We start from the raw sequence: 15004 nt of genomic DNA on the forward strand, positions 1-15004 counted from the left end.
ATCTGCAAATTGGAAGCGCTTGTATGGTTTCAAGATTTGCAAGTAAACCTAATGAGGTGAACATGAAAAGCTGCTAATAGAGAGTTTCACTCCATTAATAACTCTGTGCCCTTTAAAATGACCAGCAAACACTGCAGTGGATGTGTACCAATGGAGTCTATTTTAGTGATTCATTAGGACTTTGGGTGAATTATACGACAATTAAACTTAAGAGAGCTGTTCAAGACATTACTTTGTGATCACATGCAAGAAAGGATGAATGTGGTCATTTCGGAGCCTGCTGTGCTGTCAAAACCTTTGTTACGACCAGCATTGCACTTCTGCATTATGTTTACTGCTTTGTTTATGTTTAAAGTCATTTGACAGGTTGTGCCTGGTTTTCTAGGAAGAATGCCAAACTGTTGCTAAGGATTTTTTTTCTTTTAGTAAACAGTTGCCTATCTAATGTTGACAAATAAAATATGACATGTTGATTTTTGAGAATTATTTATTTCATGGCATTTATTTGATGTTTCCAATATGGAGGGTCATTTACATGCAAGTCATGTTACCATCAACTGAAAAATGACCAGAAGGCATTTAAATTATAAAGGAAATATAATCACTCAACATGTTTGTCTTGCCATTAACAACTTGTACTAAGAAAATTAAAATAAGGGACACTACAGCATTTATCATTGATTTCCCAGTTGAATCTTTCAATGCGGTATGTCTTCTCATAAAAAGGTCAGCCTTGTTTAATGTGAAAGACTGCAGGCATGAATAGTAAAGATTTTGTTGCTTACCAGAGTGCTAAGAAATTATGATCTTTTTTCTACTGTTAAAGGATAATGCTTTTATTTCTGCTTGTCTGCGCTTCAGATTTACAAGAAAAGCTCTGTTTACAGTTGTAACAATTGAAATCAGGCATAATTTGTTTAGACTTGATCATTTATTGTATCTGTGCTTCTTAGAACATACAGTACATTAGAGAAGAAATAATGTACACCTAACTGTGCATAATAAGGGGTTCTTGTGACATGATAAACACACATGAACCCCTGAGAGAGAAATACATTCTTGCAGTTTATCATGTGTCTTATTTGTTGTTATACATTGTAGAAGGTAATTATTTGTATGCAATCGGGGCTGATGGAACTTCGTGAGTTTCTTTGGTTTCATTGACTTCTCTAAAGTGGTCATGACAAAACGTTGAGCTTGCAAGATAATTTACTGTTTCATGGTTATTTCTTTTTTCCGGAATTCTTTTTAGTGTTATTTAATATTTTGGAATTGTATAACCCAGAAATGTGTCTGGCACACTATATTTTAAACTCTTACCTCTTATTAACGCAAAAAAACTATAAGGCCATATTTGGTGCTGCCCATTCATTCACCACACTTCCTCCGCAGCATACAGACGTGCTCAAATTTGTTGGTACCCCTCCACAAAAAACGAAGAATGCACAATTTTCTCTGAAATAACTTGAAACTGACAAAAGTAATTGGCATCCACCATTATTTATTCCATATTTAATAGAAATCAGACTTTGCTTTTGATTTTTTATTCAACATAATATTGTAAATAATAAAACAAATAAAAATGGCATGGACAAAAATGATGGGACCGCTAACCTAATATTTTGTTGCACAACCTTTAGAGGCAATCACTGCAATCAAACGTTTTCTGTAGCTCTCAATGAGACTTCTGCACCTGTTAACAGGTAATTTGGCCCACTCTTCCTGAGCAAACTGCTCCAGCTGTCTCAGGTTTGATGGGTGCCTTCTCCAGACTGCAAGTTTCAGCTCTTTCCATAGATGTTCGATAGGATTCAGATCAGGACTCATAGAAGGCCACTTCAGAATAGTCCAATGTTTTGTTCTTATCCATTCTTGGGTGCTTTTAGCTGTGTGTTTTGGGTCATTATCCTGTTGGAGGACCCATGACCTGCGACTGAGACAGAGCTTTTTGACGCTGGGCAGTACGTTTCGCTCCAGAATGCCTTGATAGTCTTGAGATTTCATTGTGCCCTGCACAGATTCAAGGCACCCTGTGCCAGGCGCAGCAAAGCAGCCCCAAAACATAACCGAGCCTCCTCCATGTTTCACTGTAGGTATGGTGTTCTTTTCTTTGAAAGCTTCATTTTATCGTCTGTGAACATAAAGCTGATGTGACTTGCCAAAAAGCTCCAGTTTTGACTCATCTGTCCAAAGGACATTCTCCCAGATGGATTGTGGCTTGTCAATATGCATTTTAGCAAATTCCAGTCTGGCTTTTTTATGTTTTTCTTTCAAAAGTGTCTTCTTCCATGGAGCCCACTTTCGCTCAAAAAGCGACGGATGGTGCGATCAGAAACTGACGTACCTTCACCTTGGAGTTCAGCTTGTATCTCTTTGGCAGTTATCCTTGGTTCTTTTTCTACCATTCGCACTATCCTTCTGTTCAATCTGGGGTCGATTTTCCTCTTGCGGCCGCGCCCAGGGAGGTTGGCTACAGTTCCATGGACCTTAAACTTCTTAATAATATTTGCAACTGTTGTCACAGGAACATCAAGCTGCTTGGAGATGGTCTTGTAGCCTTTACCTTTACCATGCTTGTCTATTATTTTCTTTCTGATCTCCTCAGACAACTCTCTCCTTTGCTTTCTCTGGTCCATGTTCAGTGTGGTGCACACAATGATACCAAACAGCACAGTGACTACTTTTCTCCATTTAAATAGGCTGAATGACTGATTACAAGATTGGAGACATGTGTGATACTAATTAAAGAAACAAATTCGTTTGAAATATCACTATAATCCAATTATTTATTATCTTTTCTAAGGGGTACCAACAAATGTGTCCAGGCCATTTTAGAATATCTTTGTAGAATATGCAATAATTCATCTCTTTTCACAGCTTCTTTGCTTTATTCTATGACATACCAAAGGCATGCAAGTATACATGATAAAATAGCTTTTAATTTCATCACTTTTCAGGAGGAATGAAGCATTATTTCAATGAGCTGTAAGGGTACCAACAAATTTGAGCACGTCTGTATATTAAGACCCCTTGCCTGACCCCAAATAGAGTCCAAAATAAGGTCCTACATTATTTAATAGAATGGCAGTGCTATAGAAAGCTGCTGCTGCTTCCTGGTATATAATCAGTTCATGTGTGGTTGTTCAAAATCATTGCAATGGTCATGCTGCAATCAGACCATATGATCTATAGCCAACATGCCAGCATGCAGTAGTTTATTTGGTGTTGTATTTGAAATAACTGTATATCCTGAAAGAACATAAGAAAAACAAGTGAAAAAATAATAGATTCTCAGCAAAATGTAAAAATGTATTTAAATGCATTGGTTGCACCCTGAATGAGTACCAGTGAATTAGATCATTACAAAATGTTCATTGCTTTCTAGACAGATTCAACGTTGAATGGCTGGGTAGCTGTTTCGTAGTTTTTGCTCCATGTTGGCTGTCAGTTCTCTCACACAATAATATATCAGCTGATAGGAGCAGGGCAGCGCTGGTGATAAGGAATTGTACAAGCGAGCAATTTTTCACTCTGTCTGTAGCAACATTGTTTGAAAGTGCTATGTGGCTGAAATGTGGGTGAGTAGTTTCAGTGGGGGAGGCTGGATGGTATGTGTTAGTTTGAATTGGGAAAGTTTCATGTCTGTGGAAATTGAAATGATGATCTATTGCGAATGTGTGTTTGAACATTCCAACCTTATATGACGTATTTCCCACTGCCGCGTGTCGTTTTACACTGTAGGATCTCCAACGCTATAAAACAGTCACATTTTGGAAGACAACCAGGTTTCCTATAAAGTGCTTTTTGGAAACTTCATATGCATCTGAAGCTCCAAGATTCAATGTATTGACTCACATTTAGAGGTTTAAAATAATACTTGCCTTACATGCAGTGCCCTTTGCATTGCTTGTCTTAAATTATTGTTTAGGAAATAACTATACTTCATAAAAGTTACATTTGATAGTAAAATTCTTAAATATATATACTGTATATATAAATTTGTATGAAGAACTGTGTTCAGCTTGCCCCTTTTTTAGCATTCAAAGCCATTAGAAGGATTCTCAAATTGTGCTGGGAGACAGGAACTCTATCCCCCAGAGGCCTTTGCAACCAAAGGCAACCACTAAGGGTGTGTTTTTTCCCTCTGAGTTCTGGTAGTGCTCCCACATAGCTTTTTGGAGCTCCATGTGAAGTGTTAAAGTGTGGTTCTTTCTTAACCAACAATTGAGACAACATTCAAGGCAAGATAAATTATTATATTAACTTTCAGTTATTTTTAAAATTCCAACTAAAGGATTGGTCTGCTGATTCCTGGCATCTGAGCTTTAATCCACCACAGTCTGTAAGGAATGAAAAAAAAAAAACATACATTTGTAACCGGTTTATGAGAAATCCACCAATGATTCACCAGGGTGAGTTTCAGTTCCAACCTGGGGAGGTTTGAATTTTGTTAATTTGCTTTATCACCTGTTGTTAACCTGAATTATATGGGAAATTGTTCCAATAATTGTATGTAAATGTAATGCTATTCTGTGATAGTGCTATTGAACCCTATTCAGAAGTGTTACAGAACAGGCGAGAGGGTGTGCAGCCAAACCCATTACTTACTGCAGCTGCCTGCTGTGTTGTACATGTTTCTTTTATTCTTTTTTAACATCACCATGTTTTGATGTTTTTAAGTTATTTTCATATCATATTGGAGTCTTGCCGTGGAAATGCCTTGATGCCTCCTTTCACAGAGTTCACCTGGTAAAGGCATGACCACATGTTGAACAGGGTGCGTCATACAGTCAGGGGAGCCCAGTTTTTTATTTCTGTGGGATTCCACAGGGAGCATTGGCTTTGGCACTCCCAAGGGTTAGGAGGCAGAATTCTCAGGAACCGTTTCTCCTCCTATAGCAGACCATACTGGCCAGATGCCCGGTGAACTCAAAACGAATGCCAGCAGTAGCTCGCCAACATCCGCTGTGGACCTCCTGGGTGTAAAGAGGCAATTGAGACAAGTGTGTGCGAGTTATTGTGCCACAAATCTATTAATAGCCAGTTTTGAAGGGGAACACTTTGTTTAACCAATCTGCTTGCTTTGTGATTGGTTCCATCACTATTATGAGTGCGTACACATCAAACTAAAAAAAAGACATCTAGACATCTATACAAAAAGCGACAGCAGGTTTTACTCTATTGTGTTGCATTTAGATGCAGTAGATGAAGATGTGCATATAGTTGTGTGTTAATGGAAGCTTACATTATGCAATATCTTAACAGCACTCACTCATCAACTTACTGTATGAAAATAGAGAAGCCGTCATATATCAAGGCAACAAACCTGCCATTGCCCTCTACCACTAGCTTCCTTTTAGTATAAAGTAAAAGGAATTGCAAACGCATGTATTACTGTATCTTTCCATTAAAGTAGCCATACCTATGTATCGCTATAAAAGATGTCTCTCTGTTCAATGTTGAAACCTGTTGATCTTCAGTTACCAGGAAGCACACTCAGTAGAGATTTATTAAGCGGACCGTTGCACATCCTGGACTGATTTAAACTTTTCCTCTGGCACTGGTATAAACCCCTTTGGATACAGCACCTGCAACAGCTGTAACAACATTGAGCTGTTTCATTTATAATATACTATAAGAAGTATATGAAAAGCATGTTATGTGGCCTAATACATTACAGTTTGTACATTATTGAACCTTCACATGAACTCAGTGGTGTTTTACATTCAGACTAACTTACCTTACCAACCTTGTGCAGTACATTTGTTTTGGTTCCCAGACAGGCTTGGTGCCAGCAGGCTTTTCCTCTTCATAGCTATGTGAGTGAACCTCGTCCCTGACCTAAAAGCCTCCTGCCATTCAGTCCTGGGCGTCTCTCAAGCAGAGACACAGAATCGTGACACACTGTGTGGTGACTTTGTCAAATGTAGCCTCCATAGCTCTGGTGCGTGCTCAGATGCATTCTTGTTGAGCATGGTGCTTGTGAGCCTGTAATGAACCATCAGGGAGATGGAGACAGGCAAAGTCATGCAGTAATGGCGTGTCATCTGACTATTTTCAATTCAGTAAAATGTATCATTCGGAAAGTAAGCAGCTGAGACACGGGCCCGCCCCCCAGAGCATGAAATGCACTGAGGGCGAACCTGGCCTCTCCAGCCTGCCACGCACCTGCAGAAACTAAATACGAACTGCTCAGCACTCAGGTAAGGAAAAAAAGCCTACTTGTTGGTAGGAGGAAACCTTAGGGAATCCATGGCTGGGTAGCCCTCCCTCCAGGCTCTAAAGACGGACGTCTCCCTGTTTGGCCTCGCCGCACGTGACTGAGAGGCCAAACAAAAGAAGCGACATGAATGAAAGGCACACAGAGCTTTTATGGCGCTTGGATATGACGTGTTGATTAGTGGGTGGATTCTTCTTCCAGAAATAAAACCACGTTTTCCATGAACTCTGAGCAACGTTACAAAGCTACAACAGGTGCTCTTTAACAACGACAAGAATTAGACCTGAATGTACTTTTTAATTACTACAGTTGAACTGAACTTTGACAATTATGTATAAAAAACAATTACAAAGTAACAGACTGACCTTTCAAACTAAGAGTGGCCAAGTCAGAAAAACGATAGTTTGTTTACAGTTATACCGCCATAAATACATTTTTAACAGTGATTATTTGTAGTTTAAACTTTGAATGTAACCAGTGAAATATGAGTCCCAGGCCTATGTGCGAAGTTTAAGATCTTCAGTATCCTTGGCATATGTTCCCGTTTTCCTGTGCTGGCTGCCCTCAATGTTCTTTCCTAACTGTTCTTGCCGATTCATGAACGGACTTGTCCAGAACTGGGTCTGTGGCAGTGGAAACATCTTCAAGGTGGTGGTAGATCCCACATAGATGGTGATGGAGAATCTAATTGAATCATATACACAATCCTAAATGAAGTTTAATTACTGTTTCTAATTCAGCGCAGAATGACAAAACTAGGAGTCAAAGACAAATGTTAAAAGAACATATTTATTATTGAACAATAATCCCCCACATATTTGCAAAAGAAAACAATTTGAAGTACTTCTCCCATTCTCTGACCATAATAAAACATTTGATGTATCTATCTATATCTTTTTATATAGCGCCTTTCATAGTGGACCACCAGCACAAAGCACTTTACAGAGGTAGGCTGTGAACCGTGCACTATATGCAGAGTCACTTATAATAGGACATTGATTTAACATCTGATCTGCCGGATGGAGCACAAGGAGGTTAAGAGACTTGCTCAGGGTCACACTGTGAGTCAGTGAGTGGCAGAGGTGGGATTTGAACCGGTGACATTCTGGTTACAAGCCCTGGACTCTAATCACAGGACCACACTGCCTCCTGTAGTCTATTGGGGGGATTGTGGATTATTATACACCTTCAATGACTAATTCAATTCCACCCTTGGGAAAATTATGTTGGATAGCTTGGCTGGTCTTTAGTATTTGATACACTGCGTAAGTGCAAAATTAGTCTTTCAACACACATATTTATTTTGACTAAAAACATAATTCATGTAAACTTGTAAAACATACTCTTCTGGGATTTGGTGTTTTTCTTAAAAACTTGTATTTCTTCCGGTGGAACATTTCTTTCCGTTTTCTTTCTGTGTAATTTATTCACAGTTATACTTTCTTTTGATATGCCTCATTTACAACTCAACCCATAAACAAAATTCTAGGTCAGGCGCATTAAGAAATAAAGCCTCACAATATTTCTCCAAGAATAAATAAGGACCCCATGACTTTTGTATTACATTGACCAAATAAACAATCCCAGATGCATTCAAAAATGAAAATGACCCTCAAATAAAGAGGTGTAATGCAGCTGCCTAGTGAACTATATAATTCAAGGTCACAGAGACAGTCTCTGCCTATTTTTTATACTTTAGGTACTTTAGGTATCAATATATGCAGCCACTTTACTTTGCATATATTAGAAATATACTGTATACGAAAAAGATACAGCAATTTAAAAAGCAACTTTGGATGGGTGTGAAATGTTGTTGAGATTTGCTTTGTATCATTTTAAAGCCCCACTGTGATCTCAAAGAACTCTCAGAATCCAATATTCAAGTATTGTTCACCAGAGAGCAATCACCTGTACCCCTCTGTGGCAGCATGGCAGGGTGAAAGATCTGCCAGTGAACGGGTGTGTGTTACGTGGGGAGTATTGGGTGGCAGGGAGGTAGTTAAATTCCACCCTGCAAACACGTGTGAGAATGTGGCTGGAGCCATCAGCTGAATACATGTTTAAATGTATTCAGTTGTATAAATAGGGTGATCACTGGTGTTAGTTAGAATTGTGTTGGTGAAAGAATGACGCGGTGGATGGTGTGCTGTGTTTGTTGTTTTTGTGTTTATGTAATGTAAATAAATATTCACGTATGAGCGCTTAACTACACCGGTTTATGGTCTCTGAGTCACCTTGGCAACGCACACCCTGTCACACCCTCCAACAGTCTGCTCCTTGTGATTCTGGCAGTTCTGTTCAGACCACAGGGTAATGTAAAGTTCGGAGTTACCAAAAAACACCAGCATGTAATGACTGAAACTGAAACACAATACAATAATCTAAACAACAAGAACAATACATTTAAGACCATTTCTGACATGTTTTCCTTTAAGTGACAGTATATCTGTCAGAATAATGTAATGTACGGTACAGTTTACAGGCTTACTGGCATTGATGAGCTACCTTAAGTGTGTGCTCACAGTTTCAAAAGTTTGTCTTTTCATCAGTGTACAGTTACTGTCAGAAATGTAAAGAAGTTCACTTTAGGAAAAAGCTATAAAGTCTATTGTATTTTTCTTTATTCACAGAAGCCAGTATCAGTTAGCCCCCTGCCAGAAGATGAGCCAGGAAACAGCCCTCTTCCTGAGGGATGGCAAAGCTACATGTCACCACAAGGGCGCCAGTACTATGTGAACACATTCACCAAAGGTAAGTGCACTGCAATGTGTTCAATAAAAGACATCATAGTGTTATGAAGTACAAGCTACAATGGCTGACAGTAGTGTGTACAACTAACATGGGCAGCCAGGATGGCCCTAATTCAACATGACACATTTGCAATATGTTTAAACTGTCCTGGAGGGATACATGACCAATGATAAATGCATCTAATTCCTTAAGAGAAGTTGTGGGTGGCAGCCTGCAGCTTCCCAGAATAGCTTACATAGTCCTCACTGTTGAAACGGTTTCTAGTTAAACATTAGTAAAGGTAAAGGCAATCATCCAAATAAAGCTGAAGCACTGCCATTGAATGTCTATACAGCACTGAAACACTAAGTTTTAAAAAACCCAACGGTACTGCTGAACCTCGTCTTCTTTAATATTAACATCACAAGGGTATCCATGTATTATAAAAAAAAAATAATAGATGGACCTCTTCAGTGAGTTACAGGAAAACAATTCCATCTAGGGTTTCTGTGACACTTTAACCCTAGATGGAATTATTTTCCTGTAACTCACTAAAGCTCTCTCTCTCTCTCTCTCTCTCTCTCTCTCTCTCTCTCTCTCTCTCTCTCTCTCTCTCTCTCTCTCTCTCTATATATATATATATATATATATATATATACTGTGTATATATATATATATATATATACAGTACATTTTATTCATTTAGATTTAATTGATTTTTAAATGTTTTGTTGTCGCATATCATCAACCATGAACACAATCTTGCCCCCTCTTCCCCCTGTTACATCATCAGTCCAACACACACACACACACACACATATACATAATGTTGAAGATAGCCTGAAAAGAGGTGGTTCATTATAAATGACAGGGCCTTTTTTCTGGAATCATTTCGTCAAGATGAATTCTGAGGTCATTTTTTCCTGTGAAGATACACAATGAACTGATATGAACACCAATTGGTGGTGGCATTGCTGTTTGTAAATATCTTTCCTCTTGCTTTCAGCTTTCATCAGTCAACATCTTTCATATCCTGATATATATTCCTCATTACTTCTTGTCCAATGCTATCAGGAATGTCTTCATTCATTTGTGAACTGCAGTGTTTTAACAGACTATTGTCTTTTCTGAAACCCCGAAGTGCAGTCAGATGGTCATGGTACTGTCTGTGCTCTAGAGTTTCATTGCCCAGCACCACTGTCTCTTCTTGTTCAGGCATATGTTCACACTAGCGCCCTGTCTCAGACAAATATGATCTTGTATTCTGTTCTTTCAGCATGCCATTGTCTCCCGATCTGATTGTGACTGCAAGAGAAAGGAATAAAATGAGCTGAAAAACAGAAAGAGATTTAGTGGACATTTAAATCCCAGGATGCGCTAACCTCTAATCTGTATATTCACTCCTTTTCAATCAAGAAACTGGGGTTAAATACTACATGCCTGGGAACTGGAATAACGTAATACCAATTATAAATACTATACTTATGTTCACCTGTATTCAAGGACATGACGCAAACAATATAATTCCAATAAATCACACCTTACATGTATTACCATTACATTTTCCTATAAGAAAGACAAACGTGAATTAGATTTTCTGAATGACATTATTTTTTCTGCAAAACCAAATGCTGTCAGGGAGATGACACTTTTGTATACACTTTTTCATTACCTGTCTTATACATCAAAATATAGTGAAGCCTTGAAAACAGTAAACTGGTGAAGGGCCCATATACAGCAAAATATAGCGCAGGTATAATTTACAGTCAACATGGCCTAATCTTGAATGAACCGAATTTGTGAATTAATGAACCACGAAGTAACAAGGGATTGCTAAAAAAAAAATATCACAAGGATAATGCTGTCTACTATTACTTTACAGTCTTGTATGTATTTCTTTTTTGGGAGAGGAGCATGTCATATAAAGGCATATGCTATGGGGTTATACAGGTTATCGGGTTATGGCAAACATCTGTGTAAAATGTATATCTAAATGTCAACAGACCTAGGCTGAAAGCCGTAATATCACTTCAATATCAGAATAAAGAAGGTGCTATAATGGAAGCAATTGCTTTACAAAATACAATTCTGTTCTAGGTACAGGAGAGTACTGTGTATACAAGCAAATCCCTGGTTACTCAATATAAATTCAATATCAGTAGTCAAACAGAAGAGGAGCTGTATCTCCTAAACATCAGCTTTCCAGATTTCCCCCCTGCCATTTCCTTCAAAGGTCACATGTCAGAATTTCTATCATCAAAGGAAACCTGGGTGACCTCCGAACGACCCTTACATTGACAGAAACCAGTATAAAGCTGCCAAAAAATACCCTTAGTTAAATGGGCGAGTGACCACAACAGTGAAAGAACCAAATCCCATTAATTTCAGGATATTTTATGAGTGGGTATGCTGTCAATAAAATGAAACTTAAGAATGTACTGTACAATATAGAAAATCACCCTCAGACAACAAGATTTACTATCTTACAGGTATTTTTAAATAACAAAAACACATGTGTATGCATTTTTATGCATATATTCTACCTGACAAAGGGGATACAGTGGTGCCATCATACAAATGTACGTGACACTTTACAAATATCAGGAGAACTGCTAATCTTATCTAAGACTTTCTGAGAACATTCTTTTGCACAAGCTATTGAGAGTTTCAGAATCTGGGAATATAATGAGATGTCTGTCTGTCTTCATATCTAGGTAAACGCCTATCTGTTGTGATAAAAATTTGGTTGCAACAGTTATTGAAAGGAATTTGTTGATATGTGGAGAAAACTGCCTGTATAGTCATATGTCTCAGGTTTGTAAACATGTTGTTTCATAAGTAAGCAAAACATGTGCCCATTAAAATGAAGCATGACCGAGAAGTTTTACACAAAAACGCTATTTATAAGGGTGTTCCTCCTTAAATAGGGGCTGGAAAATACTTTTAGTTACTTCTTAGTCAACAAGTTTCCTGCTCTTCTGTCGATTCTCAGAAGTGTGTCCCTGGTGCTGTGTGCACAATTGTGAAGCATTCAGAATCGGGACTGGCTTTTAGATGAGCCATGAACAGAAAACTATCTGTAATAAAAAGCGTTGCTGATTAACAGACCATTTATCAGGTGGAGAGCAGTTCACTTTGCCTTTTAAAGACTACACTAGTGTATTTCACAACACCTTAGTGCAGGACAGCTTAATACGGGTGGAAAGAAACATGTAATTTACTTTGTTTAGACAGTTCTGAATTACAAGCAATTGCTGCTATAATTTGGAGTGATTCACATAGATGGCATATGGCGAACTGATTTCATTATATTGTCAAACATGCCTTGTATGGGTCTGGTTTAAATTAGTCTAAATCCTCAACCTCTGATTTCACAGTTCAACTCTTACAGGACTTTTAAGAAACCTCAGGCTATGTTCTTAATTGAAAGTAGTTGGCCCCAACATCTACTATGGGCAGTGTTGCAGGAGGACAGCTAATGGTTACACTCTTGTGTTCCAGATGTTCTGAAAGGTTAGACATTATTCCGAGAGCTATACAGGGGTGTTTAGTGCTCTAGATTAGAAGGGAAAAAATCACTAGGATACAATGACTGAAACAAAATGATACAAAGTTACACATCACATTAAATAGTCACATATTGCACTTCAATAAGGAAGGAATAAAACTGTTAAAAATCATATCTATGGTTGCACACACATGCTTATGTAGTGTGTGTGGTGTGTCTTATTGACAAGGTATACTTACCGGTAAATGTAACAGATCCTGAACAGTGATAATATAAAACGTTATATCATGCTATGGACGCTGATGTACCTATCCAGTAATTTCTTACAGTGGTACCAAATTAGTAAAGACCACAATCTCTAAAGGCCAGTTGATGCACAGTATGCTTTGTCAAAGTCTATGCTGCTGTCTTTCTACATGGTTGACAATGGACATGGGGGTATGCAGTTGTTTTTGGGACAAAGGGAGTATGTAATGACCTCTGATAGTTTAGTTGCCTGATATGAAGATCTGTTCCTGAAGTGAAGCATGGCTGTTTTGGCACAGCAGCCAGTGCTTTAGTCTCTGAATCTCGGGACCAGAGTTTGATCCTCAGTAACTACCTCTATCTAATGCATAGGCCAACATACTTTCCTGCAATGTTTCTTACAGTGGCATATTCTGACATGCTGACTGCATAAGCGTAAAATGGATCTTGACAAAGGATGTTGCAAGCTATGTTAAGTATAAATATCTGGGTCAAAAGGCAAATTAAAATATGTAGTTAAATGTTGTGCAAAAAAACCCAGCTCTGAAGTAATACAAACAGGAATAGAAGGTTACACCCATGTTCTTATACTGTGTTTGTGTTATACTGTGTTTGTATTAGAAATTTACACATTTTTGGATTAACAAAATCCCTACAGATTATTATTATCATTTGTCATCCTTCAGTCATTTTATATGCATCCAGTAAATTTAATTAATTCAGTTATGTTTGTTTAATTGTTAAACAGTATTTGTTCATTCGTGTATTGCTTTGTGTTCGATGTAAATATTACAAAATCTGTTCATGGAGGTCGGTTGTGTTGTAATTGTGTGGGCGTTTCCCTCTCACTTCAATCAAAGGCACTTCTGAAAATGAGATTTTTAATATCAATGGGGTTTCTCATGGTAAAATGTATTTAATTAATAACCTTTAACATAATTTACAGTGGTGTTGAGTGCTGTTTGAATAAGTGCAATGCAATGAAAGATGCATTTCTCATTACATATTCACTGAAATGTTCATGGATAATGCGTTTAACTATTTTTATCAGGCATTCATCTGTAGTACTAATGAATCTGCCTTTGCCATCACAAAACTTACTGTACACCACCTCATATCACTGAAAAGACTTAATATTTACATGCAGGTGAATTTAACCTTGGTCTTGACATCCAAACCAAAATGGCTGTGAATATTGTGGTCATGTGACGTTTTTGGCATACAACAGTAGCCTGCACTATTCGGTTATTGGGCAAACGAATCAATAACATTAAATGGGCACAAATGCAATTCAAGCCCAATAAGTCAAAGAGCATCGCTATAATTAAAGGTAAAGTAGTGGATAAGAGGTTCTAAATTAATGATGATTCAATACCAACCGTTTGTGAGAAGACTGTGAGAAGTCTTGGGAGATGGTATGATGGGGACCTAAAGCATCGTTCATGTGGGAGAACAAGCAGTGCAAGGGTTGAAGCGGTGTTTTACTGGGCAAACTTAAACTCTGGTGCTTTCAGTTTGGTCTACTGCCAAGACTTCTGTGGCCACTCACTGTGTATGAGGTTTCCTTGACAACAGTAGAGAAGCTGGAAGGTTTAATCAGTTCAGGAAATGGTTAGGAGTTCCACACTGCCTCAGTAAAGGGATACTGCAGCTGCCAGTCTCAGCTCTAAGTGAGGAGTTTAAGTATGCCAAGGTTCGATTGGAAATGACATTGGTAGAGTCAGACGACGAATGTTTGAGGGAGGCAGCACCTGTGTTGAAAACTGGAAGAAAGTGTGGTATGTAAAACCCCAACAAAATAAAGAACACAATCAGATTCATTTAAGAGTGCAGACAACAGTCAGTTGCTTTTGTGACTGTAAAACAACATGTAATTAAGTGGATTTTTTGCAAGTAAAACCACTAAAAACGGTCACTTCAGCCAGCATAACCAGTTAAAAACCAGCACCACCAGCGCTGACCAGAGACGTGTGGACTCATCATTAAAATAGATGCAGAGGAAACACAACATGAAACGTCATCAAATCTGAATTGCTTTGTTTTAACAGCTATTTGAATCCCAGCCTGCCTTTCATCCCCTCATTGAATTTGTTTTCTTTAATTCCTTGCAACCAATAGTGTGTTGAATTCAAAGTGGCACCACTAGTAGCCAAGCATGAACGGATAAGGAAAACTCCTTCTGTGTTTATAGTGTTAGTCTGTTTCAGATGCCCTTCTCTTTTGTATAGAAACATTACTCCATCAACTATTTTGTTATGAATTAAGAGGCACTGAAACAACAGACTATTCTAGTTGTTAAT

The 15004-nt window shown here is 38.1% G+C and overlaps 1 protein-coding gene across 3 annotated transcripts in view; it reads left to right on the top strand.

Moving 5' to 3' along the window:
• Positions 1–15004, top strand: part of LOC117423642 (growth arrest-specific protein 7) — a 96183-nt gene that overhangs the window by 37254 nt on the left and 43925 nt on the right. For all 3 annotated transcript variants that reach the window (XM_034039710.3, XM_034039711.3, XM_034039712.3), the window contains exon 2: positions 8851–8971. In XM_034039710.3, the coding sequence (XP_033895601.1) occupies positions 8851–8971 (121 nt within the window). The remainder of the gene's footprint in view (positions 1–8850; positions 8972–15004) is intronic.

This window comes from Acipenser ruthenus, chromosome 17, assembly GCF_902713425.1.
Source record: "Acipenser ruthenus chromosome 17, fAciRut3.2 maternal haplotype, whole genome shotgun sequence".
NCBI classification, from domain to species: Eukaryota; Metazoa; Chordata; class Actinopteri; order Acipenseriformes; family Acipenseridae; genus Acipenser; species Acipenser ruthenus.